This window comes from Mesoplodon mirus (genome assembly GCF_964341445.2).
Source record: "Mesoplodon mirus genome assembly, chromosome: 2".
Lineage (NCBI taxonomy): Eukaryota > Metazoa > Chordata > Mammalia > Artiodactyla > Ziphiidae > Mesoplodon > Mesoplodon mirus.
In genome coordinates this window covers 116,841,556-116,862,360 of record NC_138977.1, presented here as the reverse complement: position 1 = coordinate 116,862,360, position 20,805 = coordinate 116,841,556, and the positions used below count along the sequence as shown (strand labels likewise).

At 48.0% G+C, this 20,805-nt stretch overlaps 1 protein-coding gene across 2 annotated transcripts in view; it reads right to left on the bottom strand.

Moving 5' to 3' along the window:
* The window catches only part of GNG4 (G protein subunit gamma 4), a 70,880-nt gene that overhangs the window by 26,704 nt on the left and 23,371 nt on the right, over positions 1-20,805 (bottom strand). Inside the window, exons 2-3 of one of the 2 annotated variants that reach the window (XM_082630954.1) lie at positions 10,684-10,794; positions 3,883-3,991 (exon numbers count right to left, since the gene is read on the bottom strand). In XM_082630954.1, coding sequence (XP_082487080.1) covers positions 3,883-3,981 — 99 coding nt within the window. In that variant the 5' untranslated portion in view covers positions 3,982-3,991; positions 10,684-10,794. The remainder of the gene's footprint in view (positions 1-3,882; positions 3,992-10,683; positions 10,795-20,805) is intronic. The other variant, XM_082630955.1, reaches the window with a different exon arrangement.

Genomic DNA, 20,805 nt, shown 5'->3' with positions numbered 1-20,805 from the left:
TCCTCAAGGTCCTTATCAAGGTCAATCTGGAGTATCCTTGATGGAGTCTCTTTCTTTCCACATTCTGTTTTTATTGTCTGGCTAATTGATATCAATACACACTTTTTTTTTTTTTTCCACCAAAGAGTTGCATCAAGTAGGTTTTTCCCCAAAGCCATCCTGTGCCCTGAAGCAAGGGGCGTCTAGTGATTAAAATCAAGTGTGAGAAGGGCCTCCCTGGTGGCGCAAGTGGTTGAGAGTCCGCCTGCCGATGCAGGGGATACGGGTTCGTGCCCCGGTCTGGGAGGATCCCATATGCCGCGGAGCGGCTGGGCCCGTGAGCCATGGCCGCTGGGCCTGCGCATCCGGAGCCTGTGCTCCGCAACGGGGGAGGCCACAACAGTGAGAGGCCCGCATACCGCAAAAAGAAAAAAAAAAAAAAAAAAAAATCAAGTGTGAGGGACTCCCAGTGGCTGTCCAGTGGTTACGACTTTGCCTTCCAATGCAGGGGGTGAGAATTAGATCCCTGGCGGGGGAGCTAATAGGATCCCACATGCCTTGCAGCCGAAAAACCGAAACACAAAACAGAAGCCATATTGTAACAACTTCAATAAAGACTTTAAAAATGGTCCACATCAAAAAAAAAAATCTTAAAAACAACAATATCAAATAAAGTGTGAGCTTAACACCCATGAGGATGGCTATAATTTTTAAAAAGGGAAAATAACAAGCATTGGCGAGGACATGGAGTAACTGGAACTCTTGTGCATTGCTTGGGGGGTGGGGAGGATGTGAAAAGGTATGGCTACCATGGAAACCGGTATGGTGGTTCCTCAAAAAAGTTGAACACAGGGCCTCCCTGGTGGCGCAGTGGTTGAGAGTCCGCCTGCCGATGCAGGGGATACGGGTTCGTGCCCCGGTCTGGGAGGATCCCATGTGCCGCGGAGCGGCTGGGCCCGTGAGCCGTGGCCGCTGGGCCTGCGCATCCGGAGCCTGTGCTCCGCAACGGGAGAGGCCACAACAGTGAGAGGCCCGCATACCGCAAAAAAAAAAAAGAAAAAAAAAAAAAAAAAAAAAGTTGAACACAGAATTACCATATGATCCAGCAATGCCACTTCTGGGCATATACCCCAAAGAACTGAAAGCAGGGACCCAAACACTTGCACACTCATGTTCACAGCAGCGTTCTTCACAATAGCCGAAAGGTGGAAACAATCCAAAAGTCCATCAACAGATGAATGGGTAAATAAAACGTGGTACATGCACATAATGAAATACTATTCAGCCTTGCAAAGGAATGAAATCCTGACACATGCTACACTGGACAAACCCTGAAAGCATATGCCAAGTGAAATAAGCCATACACAAAATTCAGACAAATATTGCATGATTCCATGTCCATCAATGAGGTACCTCGAACAGTCAAATTCATAGAGACAGAAAGTAGAAGAGAGGTTGCTGGGGCTAAGGAAGGTGGGGGGACGGGGAGTTAGAGCTTAATGGGTAGAGTTTCTGTTTGGGGGGATAAGGAAAAAGCTCTGGAAATGGGTGGCTGCACAATAGCGTGGATGTACACAATGCTAGTTAACTGTACACTTAAAAATGGCTAAACTGGTAAATTACATGTTATATGTATCTTACCACAATTTAGAACAAACAAACAAAAAGTTCAAGGTTGTGTGAGCAAAACCAAAGCCAAAAAACAACACATGACTGTGAAGCTACGGCCGGCATGTGGTTCCTCAGGGCCACCTCTGTCCTCAGGCAGCCCTGGATCATCTCTGCTGTGACGACACTCTGCCAGCTCTGAACCAAATCTGACACGGCTGTCACTGGCCCTGGAATTACCACAGAGGCCTCAGATCCCCCCGGGCGGCTTCTCCCAGGATCAAGGAGCCGCATTTCCATAACCCACTCACCGCAAGAACAGGACTGCCCATCCCTTGATGCCACCTGAGTAACAAACTGGACTCTGAGTTGCCTTATGATCTCCCCTGCCTCTTTTGGAGACTGTGCATGTGCCTTTAGTGACTCCTGAAGGGCCCTTCCTTGTGGGGACATGTGGTCCGCACCATGACTCCTGGGTGGTGATGGTCACAGGTGAGGATCTGTTATCACCGAGTGTATCTTCCTTGCCCAAGTAAAACTCCCCAGCATGGTGACTGTCCTATCGCCAAAACCGGTGCCCACCATCTTTCCAGTCCTCAGGCCATGGGCTTGACAGTTGGGGTCTAGCTTCTCTCTTCCCGGCGGCTCCCACACTTACCCTCTAAGTTCTGCTGAGTTTCTTGCGCGCTGGCCTCTCCATCCTGCCTCTGCTCTCTTCCCCTCGAGGCCTCTCCCGGGTACCTCTACAGCTTCCGCTGCCCTCGGCCTCTGACAACTTTATCGACTGTTGTTAGTCATCCCGTATGTAGCCTCGGCGCACACCCAGTCGTTTTCATGAACCGTACATGTGCACACAGCATCCCCCAGCTGCCCCCCCAGCACAACTACCAGCTTTTCCGTCAACTCCAAGTGCTTCTCAATGAGCCACAGTCAGCTCACACTGGCCTTCCCTCTCCCCCGTGTCACCTCCCACCCCGCTCCCAGCTCACGACTCCTGGGAGTCTTCTCTGAGCAACATGACGGAAAATTCCATTCGTGTTTATATCCCAGGACGGCGCTGAGGCCAGAGCACGTGCTCAGGCATCTTTGTCCAAAGAGCAAATCTCACCGTATTCTCGTCCTCTCAGCAAGGTCTGTTCTACCCTTGAACCAGTAGCCTGCTGACTGTCTGCAGTGCTCATCCTTAGACCCATTTCTACACCACTGGGGCTCCCCCTCTTTAAAAATTGTTTCTTTTCTTGCTTCCTCTTCTAGCCTAGGGATCAAGGACTGATGTCTATTTTGTAGCTGGTATCAGTACGTGCAGATATAGCTGGTCCACTTAGACCGATGTGTATCATCCTGCATCCCCTTCTCGCGTGGTACATACACTGTGTCGCTTACTGTGCTTGCTTACTGCCTCCTTGGACAGCTCGTACCTGGACGTCCCCAGGGAAGGGGGATAACTATCCTGACGGAAGCAGAAGCTGGTGTTATCTGGCCACAGCTCTCGGGGGTGGGAGCCTGGGGAAGGGATTGCTTGCTCTGCCAACAGGAGGCTTTAGGAGTCCCCCAGTGCCCCATGGATTCTGTCTTATTTGAATCCCAGTGTCTGGGTGAGAGCCCTGTGTTGTGTCCCAAAAGGCCACAGACACACTGGACTCATGTCTCCTGCTGTCAGATTCCCAACGGGCTTCCAGGTGTATTACAGTCAATGAACCTAACTAAGCGGCACCTCAGAGCCACTCGCTCCGCCTGGCCTCCTGCTCGCTTCAAAGTGGCACCTGGAGAAGAGCTGACTTCATCTCACTTCAGCTCTCCCAGCGTGAAGACAACTATACTCCTCAGAGAAATGAACATGGTGGGAGGCGGCTGGCACCTTTCTTCCCTTTCCTCCCCAAAGGAGCGGTGCGTGGTTCAATGCCGCACTCCCGACAGCGCCCCTGTCAACATACCTGATGTTGTCTAACCTCAAAGTCACTGGATCAGGCAGGAAAACTATGATGGATCTCACGGTTCAGCTCTCTCTCGCTTACTGGCATGACGACGCAGCTAAAGAGAGCTGAGATGAATATGGGTCTATTTTTGGCGACTCCTCGCGGAATTCACACACTGTGTATTCTGCATCCCTTGGATGCTCAGGCACGCTCAGAACTCTGCAGCAAACGCTCGTTTGTAAATGTTATAGCCGCCAGTGTTGGCTGGATGCTCTATGGGGCGACGCCTTTGCTCTCATGAGGCTGCTTTGAGCGTGGGGGGGGCACTGTTTGGAGGTGAGCGTTGGTCAGAGGGCCAGGCCGGCGCGTGCGTGCTTACCTTCACCCTGTCCATGCAGGCCTCCATCTTCAGCTGCTCCACAGCCTTCCTGGCTTGGGAGATGTTGGCAGTGCTGTTATTGGACATGCCTTCTTTCATTCTGCCGCCCCTGAAACAACCAAAGTTAAGGGGTTGAAAGAGCTGCTTTTCCAAACGTAAGGCCGAACCCCCCTCAGCTTTCTCGCTTCCTAACCCCTGCAGCTTCTCTTTCCAGGCCAGGGAGCCATGGGAGCAGACCCTCCTGGGCTAAGAGGAAGGAGTGCTTCATCCGAGTGATGGGAGCAAGCCATCAGGCTCCTGTTTGTCAGACTTTCTCAGCCCCAGCGAGAGGAAGCAGAAGATAACAGATGGTCCCAGAGTCACCTTACCACCCCCATGGCCATAAGTAATACCCTGACATTTGTACGGTGCTTTGTTGGTAATAAATCATTTTCATACACATTTGTTCACTCACTCCTCTAGCAGCCCTGAAAGTTGGCAAAATAGGCTGAGTTTTGTTTTACAAGTAAAGAAAGTGCAAAACTCAGAGAAATGAAGCCAAGAGTCAAAGGTCCCACAGCCCAAATCTGTGGACCCAGAACGCAAACACAAAGCGTTGAAGCCTAGCTGAGGGTTCTTTCCACTGTCTCACATGGTGTTCTCTAGCCGCCTACACTGCAAAGTGCAAGTTTCCCCTGAATGAGCTTGCTTTATTATTCTTTTTTTAAATTAATTAATTTATTTGGCCACGCCATGCAGCATGTTGGATCTTAGTTCCCTGACCAGGGATCCAACCCGCACCCCCTGCAGCGGAAGCAGGGAGTCTTAACCACTGGACTGCCAGGGAAGTCCCGCTTTATTATTCATTTTAATTTGCTGTCGTTCCAAAACGTTTACAGACTTTACGTTGGGAGTTCGTTTTTAAACAAGAACACATACACACACATACACACCTATCCCAAGCATAGATTTGTTTTTCTAGAAGGGGGAAGAAATTCTTCCTGACCCAACATGTCATTCTGCCAGAAGACTCCTGTGATGCTAACTGCTCCACAGCAAAGGACATGCCGTAGGTTACCGTTACCGCATCTAACGAGAAAGTACCCAGAGGAGGTCTACTCGGAGTAGCCCGAGAGCTGGAGGTGGGTCTCCCAGGAGCCAGCGGTTTTCAGCAGCGCACAGCAAGGTGGCAGGAGGCTTGGCCAGTCCCGTGGTGGGCAGGCCACACTCTGCCTTTTCTCATTCACACTGACTCTCTGGCCCAGATGAGGCAACTGATGGCAACTTCATCTATCCACAGGCAATGTTCGAAAAATAAAACTTTCTTCTTCTAAGACAGAGCAGCCACCAAAACCACAGTGTAACAGGTGTGCGTTCCTATCTTGGTTGGGAACTTTTATTTCCCAGGAAGGGAAGGAGAAGCATGAGTACTTGAGGATTTTGAAACCCGGGGGAGCAGCCACCTACCCCCGCACTCTACAGAGATGCGTGTGCAATTCTGCATGTGTGTTCAGGGCTGTGTCCCTGTGTGCCCACGTGCCTGATGGGCATGCCCTCTGCCAGCCTGTGTGTGCAGGGCGGCCCCTCTGTGCACGTGTGTGTTTACGTGTCCCTGTGTCCACACAAAAGGAGGGAGAAGATGCAGTCTAATTCCCAAGCCTCCTCAGCCTGACCGACAAGTGAAAAAGGACCCTGAGATCACTGTCCTCAGATTCTGATTGTCCAGCCCCGTTCCTGAATCCACCCCTCTCTTCCCTCATCACTGACTTGGGGGGTTCAGGAGTTGGGGAAGTGGAGGGGTGGCAGGGACCAGCGGGGCTTCATGAGAGGAAGCTGAGCCCGGGGTCAGCAGAAGTGAAGAAAGGAAGATGCGGGGGAAGGGCAGAGGGAGAAGGACTCTGAATTGCATATGTGTGTGTGCGGGTGTGTGTGTGACTGAGGGTGGGTGTTAGTGTATGTGTGAGTGTGTGAGTGAGGGTGGATGTTAGTGTGTGTGTGAGGGTGGGTGTGAGTGTGTGTGTGTGTGAGAGGGTGGGTGTGAGTGTGTGTGTGCGAGGGTGTGTGTGTGTGAGTGAGGGTGTGTGTGTGAGGGTGGGTGTTAGTGTGTGTGAGTGTGTGAGTGTGAGTGAGGGTGGATGTTAGTGTGTGTGTGAGGGTGGGTGTGAGTGTGTGTGAGGGTGGGTGTTAGTGTGTGTGTGCGAGGGTGTGTGTGTGAGTAAGGGTGTGTGTGTGAGGGTGGGTGTTAGTGTGTGTGTGGGGGTGTGTGTGTGAGTGAGGGTGGGTATTAGTGTGTCTGAGTGTGTGTGAGGGTGGGTGTTAGTGTGTGCGTGCGCGTGTGTGTGTGTCGGTGGGTGTAAGTGTGTCTGAGTGTGTGAGGGTGAGTGTGTGTGTGAGGGTGTGTGTGCGTGTGAGTGTGTGAGTGAGGGTGGGTGTGAGTGTATAGAAAATGTTACCGGCAGAACCGGATCCCCGTCCGACCCACTGGAACCGCCCTCTCCCTCCCCGCTGCCCCGGGACTGGCCCTGACCCCGCTACGCCGCTTTCTCATCCTTCCCCGGGTCACAGAGAAAGGGCACATTTTCAACCCTCTCCTCAACACAGAGCGAGAAGTCTGGCCAAATGCTTAATATTGGACAAAGAGCCTTTTCCGTTTCGTGTCCGAGAGAGAAAATAAGCAGGTGGGGTGGACCCAGCACCCGGGCCGCGTGGCTTCTCCCTCCTGTGTCCCCTCCGTGGGCCCCTCCGCCTCCCCGCTCTCCCCACCGGGTCCCCCTTCAGACCACGTCCGCCCACAGCCAGGAGGGCTCTGCTCCCGGGCCCCGGTGTCCTCACCCCCTTCCTCCTCCTCAGTCTCAAAGCCCCGGGGCCTCCACAGTGTCTGCCAGACCACAGCCCCGCACTGTCATCACTCTCCCAAGACTTGCCTTCTTCCCTCTGTCCCCAAAACCCAGCACTTTCAATCTAACTCCTTCCCCTCCCAGCCCCCTCAGAAGGGCTGCTGGAGAAACGCCCCCAAAAGCTGGGGACTGGTGCCCACAGACTTGACAGGCCAGCCTGAGAAGGTCCTCAAGGCAGCCTGGCGACCTCAGCCCGTTCCCATCACCCCTCCCTCTGCCCTCCTGACCACTTCAATCTCCATCACCTCCCCACCACCTCTGTCCTCTCTCATCCTTGGAAGGCGACCTCAGCTTCCACGGAATAGAGGAAAAGCCGTTAGGGCAGAACCTCCTTGACTCCAGCTCCACCTCTTACGGTTGCTCGGTGTCCACACGCATCCTGCCCTCCATCCGTGCCTCTGCATCAGGACCCGCTGCTGGCCCTCCCCATGGCTGCCCACTTCCCTGCTGCCCCTGAGAGCAGAGCCCACCTTCTGCTTCAGGGGCCCATGGTGCCACACGCCCATTTCCCACCTCCCTTGCAGAAGGACCAGAGCGCATGAGCCCGTCCTAATCAAGGCTACATGCGGGGAAATCTGCAGGGGACTTGTAGGAAAGGTTTTTCTTCCTAGTCAAGGCCCACCAGGAGAAGCCCCAGTCTTTGGCTGGCTTCACTGAGAGTTGCCATAGTGACATTGGGGAATGGACCCAGGGCAAAGGCAGGAGACTCATGGAAAAACAGATCCAGAGCCCTGAGATGCATGGATCCCGGACACTCTACTTCGGACCCTTGATACTGACAGAATATATTCCTCACAGTCTAGGCCATATTTCTTGGGTCATCTGTCACTTGCAGCTGAAAGCATCTCCTTACCCAAGCCTGATACCTCACCTGTGGTGGACCTGTCCCCTTCTTGGGGCTCTGCCCTGCCAGCCACTCCACTTTCTCCTGTAACGTCAGTGTCTCTGGGTGCCTTCTTTCTCAGCACATAAAAATACATTTATTTCTTTTTCATCATCTCAAAACAAACAACAACACAACATAAAACCCTCCCTTCCCCCCCATTTCCACTCTCGCTCAGGAAGGAGGTGGAGAGGTAACTACAGATGCACATAGAAGGGCCCCCTAAGTAACTAAACGTGGAGATGCTAAAAATAAGGATGCAAAGCACTGTCCCCAGTACAGGGATGACAAGCCTGCCCACCTCACCCCCCTGCTCTGCTGCCCCTGGGCTCACTGACCCCATTTATAGGATGTCACTCTTGTTGCCGTCAGTGACTTATAAACCACTTCACACACATGCATGTTTCTGTTCTTTCTCCAAGTGGCCAGTAAGGTTTCTCAAGCATGCATACCCAGAACCCAGACTGTGGCACCACAGACCAGAAGCTGTATTTCACAACCTCCCAAGGTGACTCTGGCACGTCCCAGAGGTGGAGAACCACGGCTGGCTGTAAATCGTTTCCACTCCGTTGTTCCCGTATGTCCATCAGATCACCTTGGAAGGTGGGTGTTCGTGTACCTTCAGGACTCTTTAATCAGTCCTTTACAAATTTTAATGGGCATATGAATCCCTGGGGATCTGGATAAAATGCAGATTTTTTGATTAAATGAGTTGGGGTTTGGTCCAAGATTTTGCATTTCTAACAAGCCCCCAGTTGCTGCTGGTCTGGGGACCACACTTTGAGTAGCAAGGCTCTGAATCACCAAACGTTAATACTGGAAGGGACCTCAGAAGTCCAGGTCCTACCCCTTTTTTTTCAAATTTTCAAGGAGGTTAAAGAACTTAATTTTGCAGAGATCTTTAATGGAAGTAGAAGGAAGCATTTCCCCGATGCTGCCTGGGCTGGTCACCCCTCCTCAGCCTGGTGGAGCCTTCAGGACACTAAGAGGCCTTTACCCATGCACTTGGGCTAGCCTGCTCTCCCAGGACTCACCCCTCAAGTGATCCTAACCCAGCCTAACTTGGGCATGCAATGGCAGGGAGGATTCCCTCACCCCCTGTGGTGTCAAGGTAACCCAGGAACATAGTTAGCCATGGAGAAGGAAATGGCTTTTGTCAAATGGAGCTAAAGGCAACTGAGCCTTTTATTTATTTTATTTTTTATTTTTTTTGCAGTACGCGGGCCTCTCACTGCTGTGGCCTCTCCTGTTGCGGAGCACAGGCTCGGACGTTCAGGCTCAGCGGCCATGGCTCACGGGCCCAGCCGCTCTGCGGCATGTGGGATCCTCCCGGACCAGGGCACGAACCCATGTCCCCTGCATCAGCAGGTGGACTCTCAACCACTGCGCCACCAGGGAAGCCCCGGCAACTGAGCCTTTTAAAGTTATGACCTCATGGGAAGGTCTCTGAGGGCCTCCCTCCCCTACCTGGTCAGGCACCTCTTAGGTTCCACATCTCTGCCCTTTCAAGACTGTAACTGAGAAGGACCCTATGGGGCCTTCCCGGGACAGACCCCTCCCCCATACCCTCCACTTTAGCTCCTCTCTGAAGCACCTAGATAACAGTATCTGATGCACATTTCCTGAGTTGTTTTGTAGATCCTAAAACCCCCACCAAATGGAAGAAATTAACTACCTGACGACCACGAGCATGAAGCCCCCAGACCTACTGGGGCCTGAGGATTGATAATATGACACCGTCTGTGACCTCACCATCAGTCAATCAGAGAACTGTGCATGAGCTGATCACATACCCTGGGACTGCCCTCTCTCACTCAGCCTTTAAAATGCTTTCCTGAAACCCATCAGGGAGTTCAGGTGTTTCAAGCACTAGCTGCCCTGGACTCCTTGGTTGACGCCCTGCAAAAAACGCTGCACTTTCCTTCACCACCACCCGGTGTCAGCAGATTGGCTTTACTGTGGGCGGGAGAGTGGACCTAAGTCTGGTTTGGTAACAAGACTACCCAGACACCATACCTCTACGTGAACAGATGGATGTCTCTCTCCATATACGTCTGTGTGCATGTACACCCGCCTTAACCCAAGAAGGAACGTGGAAGTAGGGAAGAATGGAGATGCAATGAAGCTGAACATGAATACTGGCCACCGGTGGACCACTAACTTGACCCTTGGCTTTTTAGAAGACAAGGCAGAAGGAAGGGAAAACGAGCCAACTTCTCAGGAGACTGGCTCTGCCACCTCGGTGGTCAGACACCTTTCTCCTCGGGCACACGGGATACACTCACACAGACAGCTTCCCCAGGGAGGTTCTAACGGGCTGCATCCTGTGGTGTATAACTGGGTAAACTCAGAGTCGGGGGCGGGGCAGTGCAAGGTGGTTCAATCCCCAGTGCTGCCGATCTGACCTGACTCAGGATACAGTGTTTAGAATTTCTGGATGAGTGGATGTCATCGTGCCTTTTCAGCCATCCTCCCTAACATGACTTATCTCCACAAGCCCTTGATATGTGTCGGCTGGCAGAGTGCTGCAGTCTGTCTCTCTGGGAAATGCCTGAAAAACAGCTGTTGCCAGTGAGCATAGCCCTCTAGGCCTAAAGGGACCAAGCAGCTTAGACTGCAAGGTGGGCTGGGTGGGAGTGTTGGTTGACCTTCACCCCACTTTGTCACAGCGAGTTGCTGAACAAGGGTGCTTGCCTGAGTAACATCTCTGTTCCTAGTGGGGACAGCACACAGCTTGATTTCCCAGCCAAGGCCAGCAACCCATGGACATGGCTTGGTTCTCCTCCTGATGCTCCCCCAGGAGGGGGCACATCCACTAGCCTGAGGGATAATGTGAGGAGGGGGGTAAAATAGGCTTCATGAGGGCCCTACATCTGGGATGATGACAACTGCTAGAAGAAGAAAGTGATGGTGTGAGGACCTGGCCACCCATCAAGGAGCCTGTCAGCCCAGCCTCACCCCAGGCCCACACACGTACTGCTGGCAGAGACACCCACTCTCCAGAGACAACCTGCTCCTGGACAGGGTACGTTACCTCCTCACCTGCTGAGAGATGGCACAGTGACAGGCCTGGGCAGGGGACGGGCTGGTGGCAGTGGCAGCTGACAGTTGTCAGACGAGAGGCTGAGTCAGGGCTCCTGCTTTGAGGCTCACCTGGAAGCACAACCAGAGATGAGTCACCAGGTGCAGCAGAAGCCAGGCGTCTCCCAGACAGTCCCAGCTCCCTCCGTGCCCTGCCCTCGAGCTCAGCAGCTGTCTCTCCTGTATCAGGTCGCAGGGGAGATGGTGAGCTAAAGGCAGAAAGAGAAGGCCCCGATCTGACAAAGAGCACAGGGGAACATCTGGAGACCACAGGCCACCTGGGGCCTCCCGTACCTGCACGCTGCCCTCCCCCACCCCCGCTCGCCCTCCCCAATCCAGCCAGACCTCTGCCAAACAGGAATAGTTTAGATGTTTTCTTTCTTCTTATGAAAAGATATGTCCATTGTAGAAAAATATGAGCATAGAGAAAATTACAGCAAAGAAAATAAAGACAGATTATAATGCATTTTTTAAAAATTTATTTATTTTATTTATTTATTTTTGGCTGCTTGGGTCTTCGCTGCTGCGCGTGGGCTTTCTCTAGTTGCGGTGAGGGGGGGGCTACTCTTCGTTGCGGTGCATGGGTTTCTCATTGCGGTGGCTTCTCTTGTTGCGGAGCACGTGCTCTAGGCACCCGGGCTTCAGGAGTTGTGGCTCTCGGGCTCTGGAGCGCAGGCTCAGTAGTTGTGGCGCATGGGCTTAGTTGCTCTGTGGCATGTGGGATCTTCCCGGACCAGGGCTCGAACCCGTGTCCCCTGCATTGGCAGGCGGATTCTTAACCACTGCGCCACCAGGGAAGCCCTACAATGCATTTTGCCAGAGACAATTTTGGTTAACATGTTGATGCTTATTATTCTCACACATACTAGGAATAACCTGATTCCAACCAGAGGACATTTAGAAGAGATGATTTGATTAGATGTCTTTAAAGCAGGGGACTCTCCATGGACAGACAATTAGCCCCGCCGACTCCCTCCCCCAGAAAGGCTGACTCTGGGACAATGGGCTCCCTCCCCCGGGGCTCCCAGCATCCTGCCCTAGAGCATCCATCTCCCAGGATCCCAGTGAACTTGGACCAAAAACAAAGGCCAGAAAGGAATGGACTGACAGTGCTGTTTATTCCCCCAGCTAGAGAGGCATCCAAATGCGCTTTGGTTTGAGGTCGTTTGGGCCCGTTGTACAGCTTCACAAACACCCATGCCTGCTGTTTCCAAAGTGATTGTTTCTTCCTGTCACAGTAATTGGTTGCATCTGGATGCTTCCCATCCCCCCAAATTGTTAGACTTTTATGGAGTTTTATTCTCATCTCCTTCCCTTCTTTGTTTTCTCATCCTCTGCTATTAGAAAACCCTTTTTGGACTGTTAATTTGAAAAGATACACACACCCCAATGTTCACTGCAGCACTATTTACAATAGCCAAGACATGGAAACAATCTAAATGGCCATCGACAGATGAATGGATAAAGATGTGGTAGGACTTGCCTGGCCGTCCAGTGGTTAAGACTCCGAGCTTCCAATGCCAGGGGTGCATGTTCGATCCCTGGTTGGGGAGCTAAGATCCCACATGCTGCACAGCGTGGCCAAAAAAACAAAACAAAACAAAAAAGATGTGGTACATATACAATGGAACACTTCTCAGCCACAAAAAAAGAATGAAATAATGCCACGTGCAGCAACATGGATGGACCTAGAGATTACCATACTAAGTGAAATAAGTCAGAAAGAGAAAGACAAATCCCATGAGATCACTTACATGCGGTATTTAAAATATGACACAAATGAACTTTTCTACGAAGCAGAAACAGACTCACAGACATGCAGAACAGACTTGTGGTTGCCAAGGGGGAGGGTTGGGGGAGGGATAGACTGGGAGGTTGGGACAGATACAAACTATTATATATAGGATGGATAAACAACAAGGTCCTACTGTATAGCACAGGGAACTATGTTCAATATTCTGTGATAAACCATAATGAAAAGAATATGTATACGTAAATCACTTTGCTGTACAGCAGAAATTAACACAACATTGTAAATCAACTATACTTCACTAAAATAAATTTAAAAAAAAAGAAAACCCTTTTTGGCCTATTCCCTTGTTTTTCACTTTCCTATTAATGCTCTCAAAACCCACTTCATTCTCTGTTTTCAAGTATCTGGCTTTCCAACTGGCATAGGATCTCGACTGCTGGTTGGTCTTAGCCAACTGAGGGGGCCCATTGGGGTCCTAACTGGAGAAGCCAAGGGGGGTCCAGCAGGTCCTCCACCAGGAGTCCCCATGCGTTAACTTCAATTTTATATTAACTGAAACAGCCTGTTTCTGGCCTATCAAACCTACACTGCCCATCTGCTTTAAAGAAAAGGGCACATTGACCAGAAGTAAAGAATGCCCATGTTAAAAATAAAGATTAAATGCCTTCCTTCCTGGGACACCAATGCTGGGACTGCTTCAATGATAAGACTGCCTTCCCAGATGCCAAGGCCATGCTGACTCACTGTGTATGTGCTGGTCTGTTTTTTCTGAAAGCTTGAAGGAATGCATCCCCGACTTGCTTAATGTTCTTTGTTCTGACAAGATATAAAACTGTGCTGAAAACCATGCTTCTCTGGAGCAGTTCCTCAGAATTATCTAAGATGCTGTCTTCCGGGCTATAGTCTTCAGTTTGGCTCCAATCAAACTCTTTTCTATTCCTATTATAGACTGTTTATTGATTATTTTCATTGACATGGCCAATGAACTAGACTTGCCCCAGCATCCCTTGCAGGTAGGTGGGGCCTCGTGAGTCTTCTCACCAGTGGAAACTGAGTGGAAATGCAGAGCACCACTTCCTGCCCGGCCTGAACACACTGGGTGTGTGTGCCTCCACACTCAGTCCCCACCCCATGATCTGGACCGTGGACATGTCTGCAATCAGCCAGGGCAGGCAAGCACAGGGCCTCCGGCAGTTGTTCCCCAAGCGCCGTACCTGGACCAGCAGCACCAGCATCACCTGGGAGCTTGTCGGGGACGCAAATTCTCAAGCCCCACTTGGACCTGCTGAGTAAAGACGCTGGGAGTAGGAGCTGGTCTCATCAGTCCTTCAGGGGGCTGGGATGCTCAGGAGAGACTAAGAACTACAGTCCCGGGGCAGGACAGAGAAACAAAGTGTAAGGAGCCTGTACCTCTGAAATGCACTTACAGCTGAGCTCCCCTGTCCACCTGCACTGCTTGCCTCTGGGCTCGGAGGTGACGGGAGAGAAATATTTCTGTGCATTTTATGTCACTGTCTTTCTGGGGCTCTCTGTCACAGCAGCTGTGCATCTCCCTAACCAATACAGTGTTTCAACAGAGGTCTGTAGACGCCTAGGGAAACACTGTGGCCTTGAAAATACTTTTAAGCCTTGAGACAAAAGTACTAATTTAATGCTGAGAACTATAAAACATTAATAAAGGAAATTGACGATGATTCAAAGAAATGGAAAGATATCCCATGCTCTTGGATTGGAAGAATTCATGTTGCTAAAATGGCCATACTACCCAGACCAATCTACAGATTTAATGCTATCCCTATTAAACTACCCATGACATTTTTTCACAGAACTAGAACAAATAATCTTAAAATTTATATGGAACCATAAAAGACCCAGAATTGCCAAAGCAATACTGAGGAAAAAGAACAAAGCAGGATGGGACTTCCCTGGCAGTCAAGTGGTTAAGACTCAGCACTTCTAATGCAGGGGGCAGGAGGCATAACCCTCCCAGACTTCAGACAATACTACAAAGCTACAGTAATCAAAACAGCATGGTATTGGCACAAAAACAGACATATGGATCAACGGAACAGAATACAGAGACCAGAAATGAACTTACACACCTACAGTCAATTAATCTTTAACAAAGAAGGCAAGAATATACAGTGGGGAAAAGACAGTCTCTTCAGCAAGTGGTGCTGGAAAAGTTGGACAGCTGCATGTAAATCAATGAAGTTAGAACACACCCTCACACCATGCACAGAAATAAACTCAAAATGGCTTAAAGACTTAAATATGTGACATGATACCATAAAATTCCTAGAAGAGAACATAGGCAAAACACTCTCTGACATAAATCGTACCAATGTTTTCTTAGGTCAGTCTCCCAAGGCAATAGAAATAAAAGCAAAAATAAACAAATGGGACCTAATCAAACTTACAAGCTTTTGCACGGCAAAGGAAACCATAAACAAAATGTAAAGACAACCTACGGAATGAGAGAAAATATTTGCAAATGATGCAACTGACAAGGGCTTAGTTTCCAAAATACACAAACAGCTCATACAACTCAATAACAAAAAAGCCAAACAACCTAATCAAAAAATGGGCAGAAGACCCAAACAGACATTTCTCTAAACTAGACATACAGATGGCCAAGAGGCACATGAAAAGCTGCTCAACATCACTAATCATTAGAGAAATGCAAATCAAAACTACAATGAGGTACTACCTCGCACCAGTCAGAATGGCCAGCATTAAAAAGTCTACAAATGATAAATGTTGGAGAGGGTGTGGAGAAAAGAGAACCCTCTTGCACTGTTGGTGGGAATGTAAACTGGTGCAGCCACTGTGGAAAACAGTATGGAGGTTCCTCAAAAAACTAAAAATAGAGTTGCCATATGATCCAGCAATCCCACTCCTGGGAATATATCCAGACAAAACTACAATTCAAAAAGATACATGCACCCCTACGTTCATAGCAGCACTATTCACAGTAGCCAAGACATGGAAACAACCTAAATGTCCATCGACAGATGAATGGATAAAGATGTGGTACATATATGAAATGGAATACTACTCAGACATAAAAAAGAATGACATACCATTTGCAGCAACATGGATGAACCTAGAGATTATCATACTAAGCAAAGTAAGTCAGAAAGAGAAAGACAAATACCATATGATATCACTTATATGTGGAATCTAAAATATGACACAAATGAACTTATCTACAAAACAAAAACAGACTCACAGACATAGAGAACAGACTTGTGGTTGCCAAGGGGGAGGGGGGAGGGAAGGATTGGGAGTCTGGGATTAGCAGATGCAAACTGTTATATATAGAACGGATAAAGAACAAGGTCCTCCTGTATAGCACAGGGAATTATATTCAATATCCTGTGATAAACCATAATGGAAATAATATGAAAAAGAATATGTATCTGTATAACTGAGTCACTTTGCTGTACAGTGGAAGTTAACACAACCTTGTAAATCAACTATACTTTGATAAAAATTTCTTTTAAAGAGTACTAACATAAATTCTATTTGGTAAACCCAATACAATACAATCCTTGCATCAATTATAGCAAGGATTCCACCCTGGGAAGCTGTGTTCACGTTTGGGTTTAACATTTCTGGGCACAGACGGGTGGGGTGGGCCTGCTGAGCCCCACGTGTCCCCAGGAAAAAATCACCTCATTGGAGAGCAAGCCCAACAATAACCCTGAATTAATAGCCATGCCTTGGGCTGAAGCCACAATTTCTGGTCCTGCATGGTGTCTTCACATAGATTTCCTCTCTGGTCCAATCCCCATAGGTGAAAGGAGCTACATGTAGAACGTAAGGAAGCCACTTTGTCACCCTAAAATCCCCAAAGTGACACTGCTTCTGGCAGGAAAACTGGGGACAGGTTCTCCTGGCATTCAGAGTGGTCATCTAGGGTCCCTCTTCCCCAGCTTTAGGACAAAGATTTCACACACTGAGTTCACATTTTGGAGTGTCCCCCTCCACCCCACCCAGTAATGCAGGTCACATTCGCTTCGAAACAAAGGCTCTAAAAGGGAGGGAGATACTAATTCACCCAAAGAGTCATAACTTCTGCAGCAGCACAGGGTACAGACTTCCTTTATGTGCATATGGAAGCACAAAGTGGTGTTTTAACCTCACTTGACAAACTTTCCTCTTTCTCAGTCATCCTGGGATGGAGTTGAAAGTCCCAACCCCTGAGGGGAGTGGCAGAGAATCATGTGCTGTCACACATACAGACCGCTCTGGCTCTGTGTCTGTGGTGGGAACACGGTCCCCTTGGTCCCCTAGTCAGGGGAGCCATCCCCGCTCCTGTTTGAGCCACTTTGCAAATTAAATACAGTGATAGTCAAGCTTGATGCATTTTACAAACTGAGTCTCAATTACTCAGTTTACATCTTGATTGCCTGATAGCATCTGCCTGATCTAATAACATCTCATCACACTGACGCTAACCGGTACAGGGGTAAGAAGCATTCAGCATGGCATGTACTGGAGTGGACCTGAGAGACAAAGGATCCTTAGGAAGAGCACACTGAGTCTGAACAATGCTGGAGCCTGCTGGTCGACAGTCACCCAGTGACTGCCCTCATCTGGTCCCTACTAAGGTCAAGAAAATTAGAGAAGGTTGGCAGACCAGCTGTGATATTAAAGGGCATTTGACAAGTTGGTGCAGAATAAAAAAGAGATCCATCTTCCTGTGATCCTCCACCCCAGACACTCCCTAAGTATTTCCTTGGCACTGCAAATGGAGTCCAAAGTCTTAATCGAGAGGAACAAGCATTAAAAAACCTAATAGTGCTCCGCTGCTTTTACATCGGCCCTCACAGAGTATGAAGCCAACTTTTTTCTGCCTGCTGGGTTACATATTCAAGTTAGTCAAGCTGGACCATGGTGCTGAAGGAAGCTGAGCTGATGCAGAAGAGTTGGTGTCACAGCCAGAGATCTGAAGATGCTACACTGCTGGCTTTGAAGATGGGAGGGGGACATGCCTCAAGGAATGCGTGCAGCCTCTAGAGGCTGGAAAAGGCGAGAAAATGGGTTTTCGCTTAGAGCCTCCTGGCAGGGTTGGTTTCTTCTGAAGACTCTCTTCTTGCTGTGTTCTCAAATGGTCCTCCCTCTGTGTGTGACACTGCCCTCATTTCTTCTTTTTATAAAAACGCCACATGACCTGATTAATTACCTCTTTAAAGGTCTATCTCCAAATAAAGTCATTCCGAATTTGGTGGGAGACACAATTCAGCCCATAACATTCCACCCCCTGGATCCTCCAAAATTGATGTCCTTCTTATATGAAAGATAAATTCACCCCATCTCAACAGGCCAAAAGTCTTAATCTATTCCAGCATCAACCTGAAGTCCAAAATCTCATCTAAATATCGTCTACATCAGGTATGGGTAATACTTATGATTCATCTGGAGGCAAAAATTCATCTCCAGCTGTGAACCTGTGAAAGCAGACAAGTTATCTGCTTCCAAAATACCACAGTGACAGGTATAGGATAGACATTCCCACTCTAAAAGGGAGAAATCAGAAAGAAGAGCGGGGTCATGGGGCCCAGGCAAGTCCTTTGAAAGAGAGCGTGGTATACGTCAGACTACGTCGAATCTCATTTTGACATGACATTATTTCAACAGAAAAGCTACTTTTCCAAAGTGGGAAGTGACTGACAGAAAAGGTGATACTTTTGAGTTTTCCATGTAATTTCTGATTGAGAAAAGGATAACTGCTGTCATATGTCCGCTCCTAGCATTATTCAAGAACGAATTTTCTATTAGCATTCTTAGGGCAAACCATTAATTTTCACATTCCTGGAGAATTCATCTTTTTTAAAAAAATAAGATGACTTTGTTACAAAGCATCCGGATTTTACTTTACATTGTGTGGGCATGCGCACATGTGACGTGTGTCAATTACTTCTCAGATTTTTACTTCCTATGAGATTTTAGGAGTAAAACAGATCAAATAAGATTTCTTTGTTGTCTTTGGCTCCATCACAGTTTTCCTCTCACCTTTAGCAACCTGTTACTTGTCTTGGTCAAGGGTGCTATTTACAAACAGGCTCCTGGACACCAAAAGAGGAGGACTGTTAGTAAATTGCAGCGTTTGGGAAAAACCTGTAAAACATTGCTGACTTTCTTGAACCTGGGGAAGAACTGACCTTGAAAGTAGCTCCCGGGAGGGGTTTGGACAAATGTATAATGACATGTATCCCCCATCACAGTATCATATAGAATAGTCTCACTGCCCTAAAAATCTTCTGAGGATTTGTCCAAACCCATAGAATGTACACCACCAAGAATAAACCCAAATGTCAACTGTGGGCTTTGGGTGATGATGATGTGTCAATGTATGTGCATCACTTGTAACAACTGTGCCTCACTTGTGGAGGATGCTGATTAGTGGGGAGGCTGTATGTATGTCGGGGTACATGGGAATTCTGTACCTTGCGCTCAATTCTGCTGTGAACCTAAAACTGCTCTAAAAAAGTCTATTAAAAAAAAATCCTCAGTCCTCTACCTAATCCCTGGCAACCACTTATCTTTTTACTGTCTCCATAACTTTGCCTTTTTCAGAATGTTATATAGTTGGAATCCTACAGTATATGAACTTTTCACATTGGCTTCTTTTACTTAGTAAAATGCATTTAAGATTCCTCCACGTCTTACAGATGGCCAACAGGCACATGAAAAGATGCTCAAGATTGATGATTATTAGAGAAATGCAAATCAAAACTACAATGAAGTACCACCTCACATCGGTCAAAATGGCCATCATTAAAGTCTACAAATAACAAATGCTGGAGAGGGTGTGGAGGAAAGGGAACCCTCCTACACTGCTGGTGGGAATGTAAACTGGTGCAGCCACTGTGGAAAACAGTATGGAGCTTCCTTAAAAAACTAAAAATAGAGTTGCCATATGATCCTGCAATCCCACTCCTGGGCGTATACCCAGACAAAACTGTAATTCGAAAAGATACATGCATCCCTATGTTCACAGCAGCACTATTTACAATAGCCAAGACATGGAAACAATCTACGTGTCCATTGACAGATGAATGGATAAAGAAGATGTGATATATATATACAATGGAATACTACTCAGCCACAAAAAAGAATGAAATAATGCCATTTGCCGCAACATGGATGCAACTAGAGATTATCATATTAAGCGAAGTTAAGTCAGAGAGAAAGACAAATATTGATACCATATGATATCACTTATATGTGGAATCTAAAATATGACACCGATGAACCTATCTACAAAACAAACTCACAGAGAGAGCAGACTTGTTGCCATGGGGTGGGGAGGGATGGACTGGGAGTTTGCGATTAGCAGATGCAAACTATTATATTATATATAGGATGGATAAACAACAAGGTCCTCCTGTAGAGCACAGGGAACTATATTCAATATCCTGTGATAAACCATAACAGAAAAGAATACGAAAAAGAATGTGTGTGTATATATATACATGAAAAACGGAATCACTTTGCTGTAGAGCAGAAATTAACACATTGTAAATCCACTATACTTGAATAAAATAAGCTAAAAAAAGATTCTTCCATGTTTTTTCATGGCTTGATAGTTCATTTCTTTTTAGTGCTTAATAATATACCATTGTATGGATGTATCCCAGTTTATCCATTTACCTACTGAAGGACATCTTGGTTGCTCCCAAGTTTTGGGAGTTGTAAATAAAGCTGTTATAAAAATTAGTGTGCAGGTTTTTGTGTGGTTATATGTTTTTAACTTCTTTGGGTAAATACCAAGGAGCACTATTGCTAACTTGTATGGTAAGAGTAAGTTTAGTTTGGTCAGAAACTGCTGAACTGTTTTCCAAAGTGTCTCTTCATTTTGTGCTTCCACCAGCAGTGATGAGAGTTCCTGTTGTTCCACATCCTCACCAGCATTTGGTGTTTTCAGTATTTTGGATTTTAGCCACTCCAAGAGGCGTGTGTATCTCGTTATTGTTGTTTTTTTTTTTTTAACATCTTTATTGGAGTATAATTGCTTTACAATGGTGTGTTAGTTTCTGCTTTATAACAAAGTGAATCAGTTATACATATACATGTGTTCCCATATCTCTTCCCTCTTGCGTCTTATCTCGTTTTAATTTGCATTTCCCTGATGACATATGTTGGGGAGCATCTTCTCACGTGCTTATTTGTCACCTGTGTATCTTTTTTTGGTGAGATGCCTGTTCAGAACTCTTACCCATTTTTTTTTTTCTTTTTTTGCGGTTTGCGGGCCTCTCACTGTTGTGGCCTCTCCCGTTGCGGAGCACAGGCTCCGGATGCGCAGGCCCAGCGGCCATGGC